The 14,847-nt window shown below is 40.9% G+C and overlaps 1 protein-coding gene across 4 annotated transcripts; it reads left to right on the plus strand.

The window, feature by feature from the left end:
• Positions 1 to 5,324: 5,324 nt before the first annotated feature.
• On the plus strand, positions 5,325 to 12,226 carry LOC147602823 (protein argonaute 4-like). 4 transcript variants are annotated; one of them, XM_086797338.1, is made up of 22 exons: positions 5,326 to 5,601; positions 5,892 to 6,112; positions 6,784 to 6,987; positions 7,090 to 7,223; positions 7,389 to 7,486; positions 7,579 to 7,676; positions 7,811 to 7,970; positions 8,099 to 8,215; positions 8,378 to 8,485; positions 8,672 to 8,731; positions 8,949 to 9,071; positions 9,159 to 9,321; positions 9,430 to 9,545; positions 9,636 to 9,773; positions 9,868 to 9,983; positions 10,122 to 10,196; positions 10,336 to 10,399; positions 10,486 to 10,609; positions 10,812 to 10,885; positions 11,510 to 11,604; positions 11,741 to 11,772; positions 11,866 to 12,226. In XM_086797338.1, exons 1-22 carry the CDS (start codon positions 5,416 to 5,418, stop codon positions 12,027 to 12,029), a joined length of 2,670 nt encoding a protein of 889 aa, XP_086653464.1. In that variant the 5' UTR covers positions 5,326 to 5,415; the 3' UTR covers positions 12,030 to 12,226. The 4 variants fall into 4 exon arrangements, 3 of the variants coding, with proteins under 3 accessions (XP_086653464.1, XP_086653465.1, XP_086653466.1); XM_086797339.1 differs by having other exon boundaries at positions 7,407 to 7,486; XM_086797340.1 differs by lacking the exons at positions 5,326 to 5,601; positions 5,892 to 6,112 and adding an exon at positions 6,556 to 6,691.
• The last annotated feature ends 2,621 nt before the right edge of the window (positions 12,227 to 14,847 follow it).

The following is a 14,847-nucleotide window of genomic DNA, read 5'->3' on the forward strand; positions in this document are numbered from 1 at the left end:
CACCGCAATTACAGCTCTCACAGTTGTCGTCTTTGCAACTGGGACAAATGTCTCCTCACTATCAATTCCATGTGTCTGTGCATATCCTTTGGCTACCAATCTAGCCTTATACCTGCTTATGCTGCCATCACTGTTATGTTTCACCTTATACATCCACTTACAACCAATAACTTTCTTGCCTTCAGGCAATGGCACCAAATCCCAAGTCTCATTTCCATACAACGCATCCATCTCCTTATCCATAGCTTTCTCCCAACACCCATTTCCAATAGCCTCATCAAAACATGTGGATTCTACAACCTGCATAACTTTTTCCATATAAGTATAATGATGAGCCATAGAACCATCATAAGTCAACCTCTGCACGCATAGGGTTTTTGACTCTTCCAGATCTTCGCAACTTTGCATTCATGGCTTCCATAGCCTTCTTCACACTAGGTGTCCTCATTACTGAAATCCCAAGTTCCTTATCAAGGCTCATCTCCGAGCCACTAGACTCTCCATCACAACAAAAGAGGTCTACAAAGAAGATTGACTAACACACATAATAGAGTATATACAAGCGATCCATAATCTAAATACGCTAAGTGGAGTGGGTAGGTGTGGACTAGTCGGTATAGTCCAGGTGTAGAATCTCTGGCAAAGATATATCAGTTCAGCTACCAAACCTGCCATTGATGTAAATGTCGAATGGTCATGCAGGCGCCTCGTGAGTATAAGCTCATGTTGAGCTTGACATATCAACAGGTTATACATATACTAAAGTAATATATTTGAGGGATATGAATATATTATTGGAAAAACATTTACATTGTGTTGTTACTCTGTAGGTGATGGATGTGCTCTATTTTGTAATATCTCCTATATAAGGAGGCCTTATAAAATAGCATTTGCTCAATGCTCCACCCTTGTGTTGTAAGTGCACGTGATGGATGCACTCTATTTTGTAAGGCCCTTGAAACATGTTTGTGAAGGCTGTATTTTGGGCAAAATGCAGCGTTCTGCGTTTCCAAAGGATGGTTCTATGCGGGCCACTCGCAAATTGCAACTTGTACATAGTGATGTATGTGGGCCTATGCAAACTCCGTCATTTGGTAAACACTTGTACTTCGTGACTTTCATTGATGATTACTCAAGGCATGCATGGGTATATCCACTGAAGGCAAAGTCCAAAGTGTTTTTGTGCTTCAAACAGTTTATACTTATGGTTGAAAATGTATCCAATTGTACTGTGGGCACCCTCCACTTTGATCGAGGGGGGGAGTACATGTCTAAAGAGTTTGATGCATTTCTGGCTAGTCGTGGGATAAAACACCAATGTACAGTGCCATATACCCCTCAACAAAATGGTGTTGCTGAGAGGAAAAACAGGTCACTTATGGAGATGGCACGATGTATGGTCAAGAGCCAAGCTTTGCCACATGCGTTTTGGCTTGAGGCTGTCATATGTGCTGCATATGTACTCAACAGGTGTCCCACTAAGGCCTTGCAGTCTATTACTCCATATGAAGCTTGGCATGGCAGGAAGCCTTCTATTGGTCACTTGCGTGTCTTTGGTTGCTTGGCCTATGCTTTAGTGCCTGTGCAACAACGCAAAAAATTGGATGATAAGGCTGTCAAATGCATTTTTGTTGGTTACATTGCTGAGAGCAAGGGTTACAGATTGTATCATCCGTAGTCAAAGCGTATCTTGATTAGTCGAGATGTTGTTTTTGTGGAAGATGCTGTGCAGCCCTTGTTATCATGTACCAAAGAGACAGGTGTGAGCTCACGGGATGTATTTGATACATTGTTGCCTCTGTTTACAGGTCGGAATTCAAATGTAAGTCCTAATGAGGCAAATATTCAACCTATGCAGATTTCAAACGACATCATAGATCAGCCTATTTCTGATGCAGATTTACAGGATGTAATTTCTGAGGATAGGGCTGAAAATGAGCAGGCTAGAGGTATGCCTAAATGGCTGGTGCAAACCTTGCGTGATAGTAAAATTGATGCACCTATATCTAGTCGTACTCGTTCAGGTTTTCAGCATGCCTCTTATGCATCAGATTGTTATGCTTTGGCTGTGTCTAGTATGTGTGAAGAGGAAGAACCTCTTTCATTTGATGAGGCACAAAAATCAGAAAATTGGTTGGTTGCAATGCAAAGTGAATATGATGCTATAATGAAGAATGGTACATGGTCTTTGTGTGATTTGCCTATTGGTAAAAAGGCCATTGGATGTAAGTGGGTTTTTAAGTTGAAACGAAAGCCAGATGGCAGTGTTGATCGCTATAAGGCTAGACTTGTTGCAAAGGGTTATGCTCAAGAAAAGGGCATTGATTTTGATGAGACCTTTGCCCCCACTTGTCGTATGAACTACCATTCGTAGCATTTGTGCATTGACAGCTCATAATGGTTGGAATGTACATCAGCTGGACATAAAGACTGCGTTCTTGAATGGACATTTGCATGAGGAGGTGTATGTATCGCAGCCTCGTGGTTTTGTTCAAAGAGGGCAGGAAAACAAAGTGTGCAGGTTGAAAAAGGCTTTATATGGTTTAAAGCAAGCTCCACGAGCTTGGTATGAAAAGATACATGCATATTTGACTGCACATGGTTTTCAGAATAGTCCAACAGAAAGCACTTTGTATGTTAAATGTGTGGATGATGTACATCTAATCATTGCTCTCTATGTCGATGACATGCTACCACAGGACCAAATGAAAGTCATATTGCTGATTTTAAGGCTGATTTGAATGCCTCTTTTGAGATGTCAGATTTGGAGCATTTGCATCATTATTTGGGGATACAATTTAAGCAGTGTGATGGAGGTATTGCTTTGTGTCAGACAAAGTATATTGAGACATTGTTGCGGAGATTTGGCCTTGAAGACTGCAAGCCTATTGCCACTCCAATGGAGACAGATTTAAAGTTGAGTCTTCATGATGCTGGAGATCACTTTGATGTCACACTCTATCAGACAGCTGTTGGTTGCCTCATTTATGTATGCATTACGAGGCCGGACATTCAGTTTGCAGTCTCATAGGTGAGCAGGTTTATGCATAGCCCAGGGTCTCAGCATTGGAAGGCAGTTAAACGTATCTTTCGCTACTTGAGTGGCACCATACATCTTGGGTTGTTTTATCCCAAGGGGGGATCGTTGCCGCCAACTTTACATGCTTTTTTGGACTCAGATTGAGCTGGTTGCTATGACACAAGAGTGTCCACAAGTGGTTTTTGTTTCATGCTCGGTAGCTCATGCATATCTTGGTTGAGCAAGAAGCAACCTACTGTGGCCACTTCTAGTTGTGAAGCTGAGTACAGGGCAGCTTTCACAGCTACGGTTGAGTGTGTGTGGCTCAGACGGCTTATGGTGGCTGACTTGGGTGTTGGACAGGAGTCTGCCACCTCTATCTTCACTGACAGTCAGAGCGCATTGGCAGTTGCGAGAAACCCAGTTTTTCATGCTCGCACAAAGCACATTGAGGTGCATTATCACTATGTCAGGGAGAGACTCTCAGCAGGAGAGATCAGCTTGGCCTATGTGCCAACACAGGACAACCTCGCCGATCTTTTCACAAAGGCGCTTCCTCGTGAGAAGTTCGAAGCTTTCCGCAAAGCTTTGGGCTTGCTCCCCTTTGTGGATTGATCTACTTCGGGCATGGCACTAGTGCTAGCTCTCGTTCACACCATCACTCCCAGGGGGGATTTGTTGCCATATATATAGGCAGTGATGTATGTGAACACACTTAGGACCGTCAGGGCACTTTTTCCCTCTTTAGGAGGTTTTTTTCCCCCGGCTTGTATATACGCCCATCATTCTAGGGCTAACTTATCTTTTGTACATTGACACAATCTAATACATTGTGTGCATTCTTGCTTCTTCTTCTCCAAGCTTTGTGTGCTTTCCTGCAACCCTAATTCCAACAGGGTTGTGAGACGCATTTGACAGAGTTAAGACATTCTAAGATGATCGTGGGAGTTACGTTAAAGGACTTTACTAAAGTAATCTAATATGGTCCCAGTCAGATGATATAGCGGGCTCGTCATTTTGGACCAAGTCGTGGGTTGGCCAATATGACCAACCTTTAGCCATGCCTACCCTAGGCACTATATATATCCATGCTTGATCTTATATATAGACTAGTTTGGTAAGACGTCCTTTGTCCAAAACTCCTTACTTGGAGCACATGGGTGGACAGACAACCATCAGTTTTGTAATCAAAGTGTGCAAGCAATAATAATGTTTACTCTATGCTTTTTTCGTATTTGTAAAGATGTTGCTTTCGGTATTATGACATATATAAGCTTTGTTTTGCTTATGGTTGTTGTCTTGAATAGTGCAAGGTTTATTTATTGCAAGTAGCTACAATAGCTCCTATTTTCCTTCTACTAGCGAATTAGTAATGCGGAGTGATTAATCTCTAAGGGCATACCTTAGGTTTTCCTTGAACGTGTCATGAATGAGATTTGAACCCCTTATTGTTCTAATTGGCCTCTTACATCAGCATGCCACTATACTATAGCAACCCGCCACTTACATTTGCACATAAAAAATTATATAAGCTTTGTTTTTGGTTTTGCTTGTTGTCTTTATTAATGGTTTGTTTTTTTTGCTACTAACTAATTAGTAGTACTAGGCAGCTGATATCAAACTTTGGGAGAACGCGATTGATTTTCTATATACGCTAATCAAGTTGTCTATTGATGATTTCTAAACTTTTAATGTACATTAGTCCATAGTAAGTGAGTTCTCCCACCTCCTCTCTTAATCGTTGAATGAAAGCTCATTCTCTAGAGAAGAGAAGAAGAGGAGGGGCCTTTGAGGCCCTTTCATAGAGAATTGTGAGACCATAAATAGAAAGGATATGGGTGACGGCATGCAAATAGAAAGCATGTGGGTGCAAATAGAAAGGTCATCATTTCATTGACTTTTTCAAGCGTTAATCACTACATACTAAAATGAAACCTTCTAAAAACACTCTTATTCTTGAAAATGTCACAAGAATATATTTAATAGAAATACAAAAAATATTTTGGTATATTCCATTTTTTAAATTGAATTGATGATTTAAAATAAGCTGCGGGGCATCAATTGTGAATAGAAATAGAACAAAAGCCCTAAATTTAGCAAAGTGCGAAATGCTTTTTTTCTAATTTATATATGTGTGTGTTTTTTTAAGGAGTAGACGACTAACATTTTGGTATATTCCATTTTTTTAATTGAATCGATGATTTAAAGTAAGCTGCGGGCATTAATCGTGAATAGAAATAGAACAAAAGCCCTAAATTTAGCAAAGTGCGAAATGCTTTTTTTCTAATTTATATATGTGTGTAGGAGTAGACAATCTTAGTCGTGAAAAGCTTAGACCGTCTTTAGATTAGGTTGTCTGCACGCGGGCCATTGTTTTTTTGCAGATAGGACGCACAATGGCAGACCGACCCTCTAGCAGTAGTGGCGCTGCAGCCAATCCGGACTTGACACGTGTCATGGCGATGAATCCTCCGAGTCAGATGCAGAGGCCAGGGATTGGGAGAAGCGGAAGGCGTGTGAGGCTCTTGTGCAACCACTTCGCTGTACATTACCAGCCTTCAAAGGATGTCTTTCATTACGATGTAAGGCTCTCTCTCAATCAGCCCAGTGTTGTACCCACATTATTAATGTGTAATGAACCCTCTTTGTTTTGATTAATACATGTATCTATCATGAGGTCTGCATTTGAGTTAGTTAGCATGCCTACTGCAGCTTTATGAAATTGTATACCATGAGCTCTCAACTTAAGTTAGCTTGATGACTATTTCCGTTTACATTGTGCAATGAGCTCTAACTTTTTTGTAGCATATACATTGCCATATGCTTTGCTTTTGTACAGTGAGCCCTGCATTTTTCTCTTTTTCTTTTTTAGGTTTGCATATCCATCCCCGGGTTGGAACCTGGCCATGATGCAAACCTCAACAAGAGCCTGGGCCGCACAATCCTTGAGAAGGTCCGCCTAACGTATGGCTCTAGAGAATTTGGTGGCAAGCTCTTTGCCTACGATGGCGAGAAGAGCCTATTCACCTCAGGCCCTCTCCCATTCCAAATGAGCGAGTTTGTGGTGTTGCTGGAAGAATCTGCCATCCGCAAGTAAGAGAAACCCTTCTTTTCAACTTCAAGTCAGTTTACTGTAAACAATTCACATGTAGTAATCAAGATTAAGGTGTAAGGAACCTCTTGGTTCCCTCCATTCCATGCAGGAAGGATTGGGCAACACACCGCCGATAGGCTGGAACCCGCTTTCTGCAGGGGATGCAGGGCACCAAGAGGCTTCCAGCTGTCACTGGATGCCAAGAGAGAATCTAACAACCTCGACGGATGGGAGGAGAGAAGCTAGCATGGGGACTTGGAAAGGAAGAATTGCGGTGGCAATTGTACTTTGATTGGAGAACTGATTTTAAATCAGGGTGGAGGAAGAGCATGTGCTTTTTGGAAGTAAATAGTGTGACTGCGAATTAAAGGAGCCAATAAAGCAGAGCAGGCTGAAGGAGTGGACAGTTTAGTCATTGAACAGGATGAGGGTTGGAGATTTCCCCAGGTGTTTTAATTCTGGACTCTCGTAATGACGACGGTCTGTGAAGGGTTATCCGATTACACAGTTTTGTGTTATTGATGAGAAGTATCAGCTCGAAGCAGCATTTCTTATGTGCCCACAACCTACACCTAGCTGTACTTTTTTGATGCATTTACTTGGATCCATGATTTCTCGATTATTGATGTGTTCATAATAATGAGGTTAAGCATGCAACCAATACTTGCAGTGTGGGCCCTTCAACTTCAGAGGAGGACCCCCAGAAGAGGAGGAAGATTGTGAGGAGGGGGAGAGAGTTCAAGGTAAAGGTCGAATATGTGGCAACAGTGAAGATGGGGGCCATTCTTAATCTCCTGCATAGCCAACACAGTGAAAAGGCCCAAAGTGCTCTCCAAGTGCTTGACATCGTCATGCGCCAACATGCAGCTGCCAAGTATGGTCATTCAGATTCTTCTTCTTGATGCAAATTATTATAAATGATCATGACCAATGTCTCAATGAGAGCTTAGTGCTTTGTAAAATGTGCGGATTGCAGGGATTACCTCCTTATCAAAGACAATTTTTTCAGTGATAAGTTTGGAGTTTCGGATATTGGAGAAGGTGTGCAAACGTGGCAAGGATTTCACACCAGCTTTCGTCCATCCATAGGAGGGCTCTCTTTGAATTTGGGTATGTAACCCTAGGGCCCATGATGCCTTTTAGGTGTATGTGATATTGTCTTGTCATGATAACTAGAATTTGCATTTCACTAATTCCCCTGAATTTGTAAAGTTTTTTAAAGGTAAAATTAGCTCTCATTGATTCTCATGTTGCTGCTGGTATGAGGATGATAAGACATTGCTACAACAACAGTTTTGAAGCCTTCAAGTGTCCTGGACTTTGTGAGAGAGAAATTCAATACCCCAAATCTAGAATGCGTTGACTGGGACAAGGTAAGGAATTTGAAAGGGTGTATTTTCTTCATGGATTGGTAAGTCACATTCAAGAAACTGATAGCTTTTTTTCGAAAATGGCTACTGTCCAGGTGAAAAGAGTCTTAAAAGGAATCAGAGTCGAGACTCTACCCACAAAGATGGTGCACAAAATTGCGGGGTTTAGTAATCATCCTTGTTCAGAACAAAAGTGGGTGCATCATCAAACTGTGCCTTTGAACTGTCGTGCAGTCCTGCATTCCATTTTTATGGCTTGGTTCCATTCATGTGTTGGTGTTTCGTAGTTGATGTTACTCAATGCTAGTTATACTGTGTTGCTGATAGATTCATTATGAAGACCAAGGATGACACAGGCAACTTGATAGAGACTGAATTAACAGTTCAGAAGTACTATGAGATCCAATACCAGATTGTCCTTAAATGCCCACGATTGCCGTGCATACAAGCAGGAAGACCGAAAAAGCCTATTTTTATCCCAGTGGAGGTGAATATCCAACATCAATGGCTGCATTTTTGAAGTGAATACACCCAAAACCAAGCATGTTCAGACAGTGAATTATGCCAAGCATGGGAGAGCTTCCAAATCTAAACACTTGTGTATCATGTGACTAGCTCTGTCGAATAGTGAAGGGTCAGAGATACTGCAAGACTTTGTCCAGCAACCAGAGACAGAGAATGATTGAGCAAGCCCGCTTGGAACCTCAGCAAAGAAGAAGCATAATACAGAAGGTGCCACTTTCTCTGTTGCTATTCTTGTGGTGTTCACCAGTGCATTTTATGTTCATCAAAAGTGGGACCATATATGTTTTTGCTGCAGCAATCATTTAATTACATGGAAGAAGGAAATGGGCTTGAAGGATGTTGCTAATCATTACACGTTTTGTTTTCCAGGCTATGAAAACCAGTGAGTATAACGGAGACTCTCTGATCCGCGACTTCAGTATTGATATAGCACCTGCCATGCGAGTAGTTCCCGGAAGGGTGCTGGATGCACCAGCAGTAAGATCATGCCCATGCTGAATAACCTGATAAGGGCTAGATTCAAGAAAGTCAAAATCTTTAAAGAACCTGATTAGTTTTTCATCAATGCAAAGCCGAGCTAATTGTTTGCAAGTTCAATCTTAGGAATCTTGCTAGCCGCACAGTAACTTTCGTGCATGCTTAGCCGAGGTCATTGTTGTCCAGTTAAAATTTGGGAATATCGAGGAAGTGCCACGGGATGGAAAGTGGAATCTCAACGGTAAGGTGAGTCGTAAATTTGCTTTTCTCGTCATCATGGAAAGGTGATCTGTAGACATGCCCTGAATGCATCTGTGATGATTATTCACAAGTCATGTATGCATCTTTCAAATAGAGTTGACAGTTACTCGGTGCTCTTTACATGGTTTTCTTTTATAAAACTAACTACTTTTTTTTTTGTTTTTTTGTTTTTTTTGTTTTCAAACCTACATGCATCAATTAGCTCATGGAAACTGGTGCTAAGATCGATTCTTGGATCGTTCTAAATTTTGATGGAAGGTTACCCTCCACTAATGCTGATCGCATTGCACAAGATCTTGCAAAAGTTTGCAACAGCAAAGGAATGGTGAGTAGCTCCTGAGACGGGATTATTCTAGCATTCGTGCACATCAGACACATCTTTTATATACGAGACTTTCTTCCACTTTGGCAGCATGTCCCGCCTCATTCATATGTCTTGCAAGAGCCCCACAATTTCCAGGGCCTACCTGCTGCCGACAGGGTCTGGAACATGGTTGCCGAAGTGAGACGCAGATCATCAGCCCCGAATTTTATGCTCTGCATACTTCCAGTGAAGAAAACAAGTGATTTATATGGTCAGGGATATATAAGTCTGTGCCCCCTTTTTTTTGTATTGATAGCAGATTGGTCATACTTAAACATGTATTTGCATGTGGCACAGCTGACTCAGTTCTATGGGGCAGGGCCATTGAAAAAATTGTTGGAAACCCGACATGGTATTATTACACAGTGCATTGCTCCTCCTAGGCTTGTCAAGGATCAATACTTGACTAATGTTGCTCTAAAGCTCAATGCAAAGGCAAGTTATACATGGGCTACTGGTGTGTTTGGATGCGATATAATCATCATTGTTAACTTTTTTAATTTGAACTGCGGGCTGTGTGAATAGCTTGGAGGGCACAATTCTTTACTAGCACATGAATTCTATGGGAGACTGCCCAAAGTGTCGCGCACGCCTACTATAATTTTTGGCATGGATGTCTCTCACGGGTCTCCTGGATTCTCGGATTCACCTTCCATAGCTGCGGTAGACCCCCAAGCAAATATTATAAGGGATTTTTAACTCTCCTATAAAGTTCTTAAAACCTCATCTGCTTGCTTTTCACCCTTCATCACATCAGGTTGTGGGATCCAGAGGGTGGCCATATTTTTCTCAGTATGGAGTAAGGTTGAGAGCCCAGTCTCGCAAAGTGGAGATGATATCAGGGCTGTATGAAGAGTCTGGAGGAATGATTGTGTAAGATCAATCTTCACACCACCAAGAAGACATCAAATTCTAATGTAATAATTGTAGGCAATGTTTAAGCCTGCTTATAGTATTCTTGCATGCCTCTGATCTATAATAACATGGGTGAGTTTGTTGGGCCTTTTACAGAGAATTGCTGAGAGACTTTTATGATACTTGTCCTGGAGTGCCTGAACGTGTTCCAAAGCAAGTTATTGTATTCCGGTGAGATTCTTGAACCAGCTGACCTCATGATCCGTACATAATACACCATTACCAAGGGCAGGCCTGGCTTTATAGTTGGCTCAATGCCCCACTCCTTAGCCTAAACTTTTGGCTGTATTGACTTGGGTGCATGTTGAAGGGATGGAGTCAGCGAGTCCCAATTTGAGCAGGTTCTAAGAGATGAGTATCTTGCTTTAAAAAAGGTTTGATGCTGCTCCTGACCATCTGCAGGTGTAGTTGTGGCAGTTTGCATCTACTGCATGGTAACCCTTGTCCATATCGTGTCTAGGCTTTTGCGTGTGTCCCTGTGGAGAAGAAGCATGATCCAAAAATCACCTTCATTGTGGTGCAGAAAAGGCACCACACTCGGTTCTTTCCAAACGACGATCGTGAGAAACGAAATGTAGCCCCTGGTAAATTTCAAAGCTTGTGCATTCAATGCAGCAAAGGCATTGGATTTGATTTATTACACGCCATTATCTTCAAATTGAAGTCAATTCTGCCACTCCCCCAGATCATCTATTTGTCACCATGTATTGCTTACCATGAATGGAAGAAGCTTTGTTTGATGTGTGAATCCATCCCATAAACTTTTATTTTTCTGGTTACATACAGGTACAATTGTAGATGATAGCCTTTGCCATCCTTACAACTATGACTTCTACTTATGTGCTCATAATGGCATTATAGTGAGTCTTCTTTTCACTGCGTGATATCTGAAGAACATAACGTGGCTCTTTTGTTTTTTTTCCAATTTATGGTGGGTGGACACCACCATTGTTAGATAAACTCTCTCTCTCTCTCTCTCTCTCTCTCTCTCACACACACACACACACACACACATGCATGCATGCATGCACCGCACTTTCAAATATGTTTGAGGTTTTAGGGTGGGCAAAGCCATTGGGACATTCCCCACAAGTTAAGCCACTCCGTCAAATGGAGAGAACATCCTGCACAACAGTTGCGTGATGGGAACATTTTCCAAAGCAACGGAGCTTGGGGAGCCGACTTGCTCTCACTGTTGTTGTTAGCTGCTTGATTTGTTGTAGAGAAGAGGGGGAGCATTAGTCAAACTGCTGGTAACTTCTGATCTATATGGGCTTGATGACCACGGCATGAGGCGTGTGAGCACGTGAACCCCTCCTTACAGGGAGGTGTGAAGGAGGGCCTTCCTTTTAAGAGTCGTAGGCTCAAAAAGTGTTGGGGGGTTTGTAGATTATTTTGATCTTAGAATCCATCAACTCTAAAGAAGAGGTATGGTAATCAAAAATGGCTTCTTGGTTGCTAAGCCTGTTGATTGATTAATGCAGGGAACATCGCGGCCTACACACTATCAAGTGTTGGTGGATGAGAATAATTTTACAGTAGATGAACTGCAAGAACTGACCCACTACTTGTGCTACACGTAAGCAACTTCGGGGTTCATTATTGGGCGCTTGTTGTCACTCCATGTCTTACCTTTGTATGTCAACAAGGTGTCAGCTTTTCTTTTTCTATGAGTCTGCTCTCATTTACAAGATGCATCTGTTGTCGTTTGGCAGGTATGCGAGAAGCACAACGTCTGTTTCAACTGGTAGGAAAATTGTACACGTTCATGCTTCAACCCTCCTTGGTGAATGTTGGGGGGATGAGCAGCATTCTAAGTCTTTTGGTTTTGTGTTTGCAGTTGCTCCGGTTGCGTATGCTCATCTTGCTGCTACACATGCCCGCAACTTTTTGGATAGTGAAGGTTCAGAGACCTCCTCGGTGACAATGAAATCCGAGCAACCTACCCATTTCCCGTTCCCTGAGCTGAATAGGCATATGAAACAAAAGATGTTCTTTTGTTGATCAAAGAGAAGTGCTTGCAGAAGGTAGTGCATGCATAAGACGTAGGAAGGTCGCTGGAGTGTTTAGTTTAGCTTCCCTTTTGTGAGTTGTTTTTCATTGTCTATTATCAGTGGTGGTGGATGTACTCGAAAAAAGAAAAAGAAAACAGGATTGGTCTGAAAGCCTTTTTTGAGATATATAAACTGTATCTTTCTCGAGAGGGGGTTCCAAAGACTTTTGATGTAATGTTCCTTGCATCATAAGCTTGAGGACTTGTAAGAATAGAACTTTGATTCTCCACCCAACCATATTCCAAATAGTCTCTTACCTCATAGTTATATAGGCCTAGATGGTGCATGACCTTCCAACTTGAGTCCCTTGACCTTTCATTGGCTAGACATTATTTTTTCTTTGTTCAATGCCTCTTTAACTATCCATGTGTCTCTTTGGCTTTCATTGTGCATCATCTACTTTCCTTTTTACTCTAATGTCTATTAACCATTGCTTAGGTATTTCCTATTTGAAATCCCCTGAATCTTATTTGTATGCATCCTTTTGCATATAAATAATTTTTTCTAGTCTTACCTTTTAATGTTACTTGTCAGTCTCATAACATTTTCTCTCCTTTGAAAGAAAAGTTTTCGTCCTCGAAAACAAAACTGGGTAACTTCTTTTTGAGCATGCCAACTTTCTCTTAAAGTTTGATCACACTCAATCTTTTAAGTATCGTCAAATATCTCAAAACCTTCGAGCAGAATACTTTGGAGAAAGATTAGAACCTTTCCTCGTTTTAAAAGAAACACAGCTCTCTTTAACTCTTTGGTTTACTTTATTGCTATCTCAGAAGATAACTTTCTCTTTTTTAAAGTCTTATATTACACTTCTTTCTATAGAGTACTTTTACTCTCTTATACTAGAGCATGCTTATAATCATAATAGAAATCTTATTTAAAGATTTTTAACTTTAAAAAAAAATCAAACTTAGATAAGTCTAACTTGAAATAAGTTTTTTTCATAAGTACTTTAATTAGAGAAATACTTTCTTTAGTAGAGGAATATTATTTTTTCGTTCACATGTCCTTAAACTTCTTTCTTATGAGAGTATCTTTTTCTTTTAAGAATACCTACTGTCCATCTAAGTGTTATTACACCATACAGATCTGACACGGTGTTGAACTTTATATTAACCTTAGAACAATGAAGTTAGCTTTAACATCTTTTTCTAAGATGAATACTTTATTTTGGTTGATGCTAAACAGAGAATAAACCAATATGATTATGTCCACCAACTTTGCATATGTCTTTGATAAGAGGCTTTTATGTACTTAATGATTTTTCATTGCTCTTTTTTTATTTCTGGAGTGTCATGATCATTCAAAAACTTTTTTTACTTCTCGAGTGGCATGATCATTCAAAAACTTTACCTGGTTACCATCAACCTTTTTCTAGTGCATACTTGTATACACTTAACTAGAATCAATCTTACAGATAACCTCCTTTTTGTGAGACATAATTCTCAAATAAGATTGTTCTATTATCTTTTAGTACTTTATGTACTAGTTGATCGACCTTGTATACCATAAGCAATGAAGAGTACAGTAATCATTTACTTCCTTGGTAAATTCTTTTTACTTCTTTTCTTGGTAAATTCTTTTTACTTTTTGATCATCGACTCAATCAAGAAATTCTTTTGGATGAGACAATCTTAATCTTGTTTGGTCAACTTCTTTCGATTACTTGTACGTTGGCATAGCACACATCACTAGGCGTCCTATTTCACCTAGTTGCTACCAAGTACCTTGAGTAATTGGTGCAGGCATTGTATAATTGTTTTTATAGGACGATGAGACCATAGAGGAGCTGGAACTCCCAACATATCTTACTAAAAAGATCCCTAGCATTTTGTTGGATTGAAAATTTTAAATAAAATCACCATAGCTCAAGCATAGCTCTATCCAACACGAGAATACAATCTCATGACTCTCGAGCTATGGGATTTGTTAGGTTAACCAACACTCGCGGCACATCTGGGAAGAATTCGCTTTACACAAGACTTACACATGCCATGTTTGGGATACTTTGAACATGCAATGCATATTGAAACTAACCCCCTTACTTGCAAGTTTTTATGGTTGAGTATGTGTTAGAAGCAGATTTGATCTTGGGACGTAAATGGACTATTGCTACCCAAGCACCACTGTGCTTTGCTAGTGATAGAGTCATCATGATGGTTAGCGACAAAAAGTTGACAATATCATACTACAAGGAAGAGGATCCAACTTTAATGGATTTCTATGATGCTGAATACAAAAAGTTACAAGCCTCTTCCACAGACACTCCTCTACACAATGACCTACCATCTTCGCCTACAACCGACTCCATTAGAGCATCTACTGCTTCAAACCCATCCTCATCTACGAAGTTCGATGCCAAAACCTCGCAATCAACAGCTATTCTTGAAGAAGTTCCCACAGCTCAACCTTCTACCTCTAACAAGGAACTGAAAGGAAAAGCCCTGGAGCATATGCATCTTCAAACCTTACCAAGGGAGACAACCACGTGCTCGAAGGCCTCGTCTCATCGACAGCCACTCCACAAGAGACTCTAGCCTCATCATCATCAACAATGACCATAAGTCTCAAACCTGTAGCCTCCGCGCCAACCAAAGTCAAGGAGGGTCCCAAACCTTCCACATCAATCCAAAAGAAAACTCCACCAAGACAACCACAATCAAGGTATCTTAATAGTATCAAGATGTGGGTGGAGAAGCAGCTACTTTGGTGCCAGTCAAATTTGGGTGCCTCGATAGCCAAAGCCTCTTCCTCAACGCAGCACTCAA

Source organism: Cibotium barometz, chromosome 65 (genome assembly GCF_041138505.1).
Source record: "Cibotium barometz isolate CiBa-2024 chromosome 65, ASM4113850v1, whole genome shotgun sequence".
NCBI lineage: Eukaryota > Viridiplantae > Streptophyta > Polypodiopsida > Cyatheales > Cibotiaceae > Cibotium > Cibotium barometz.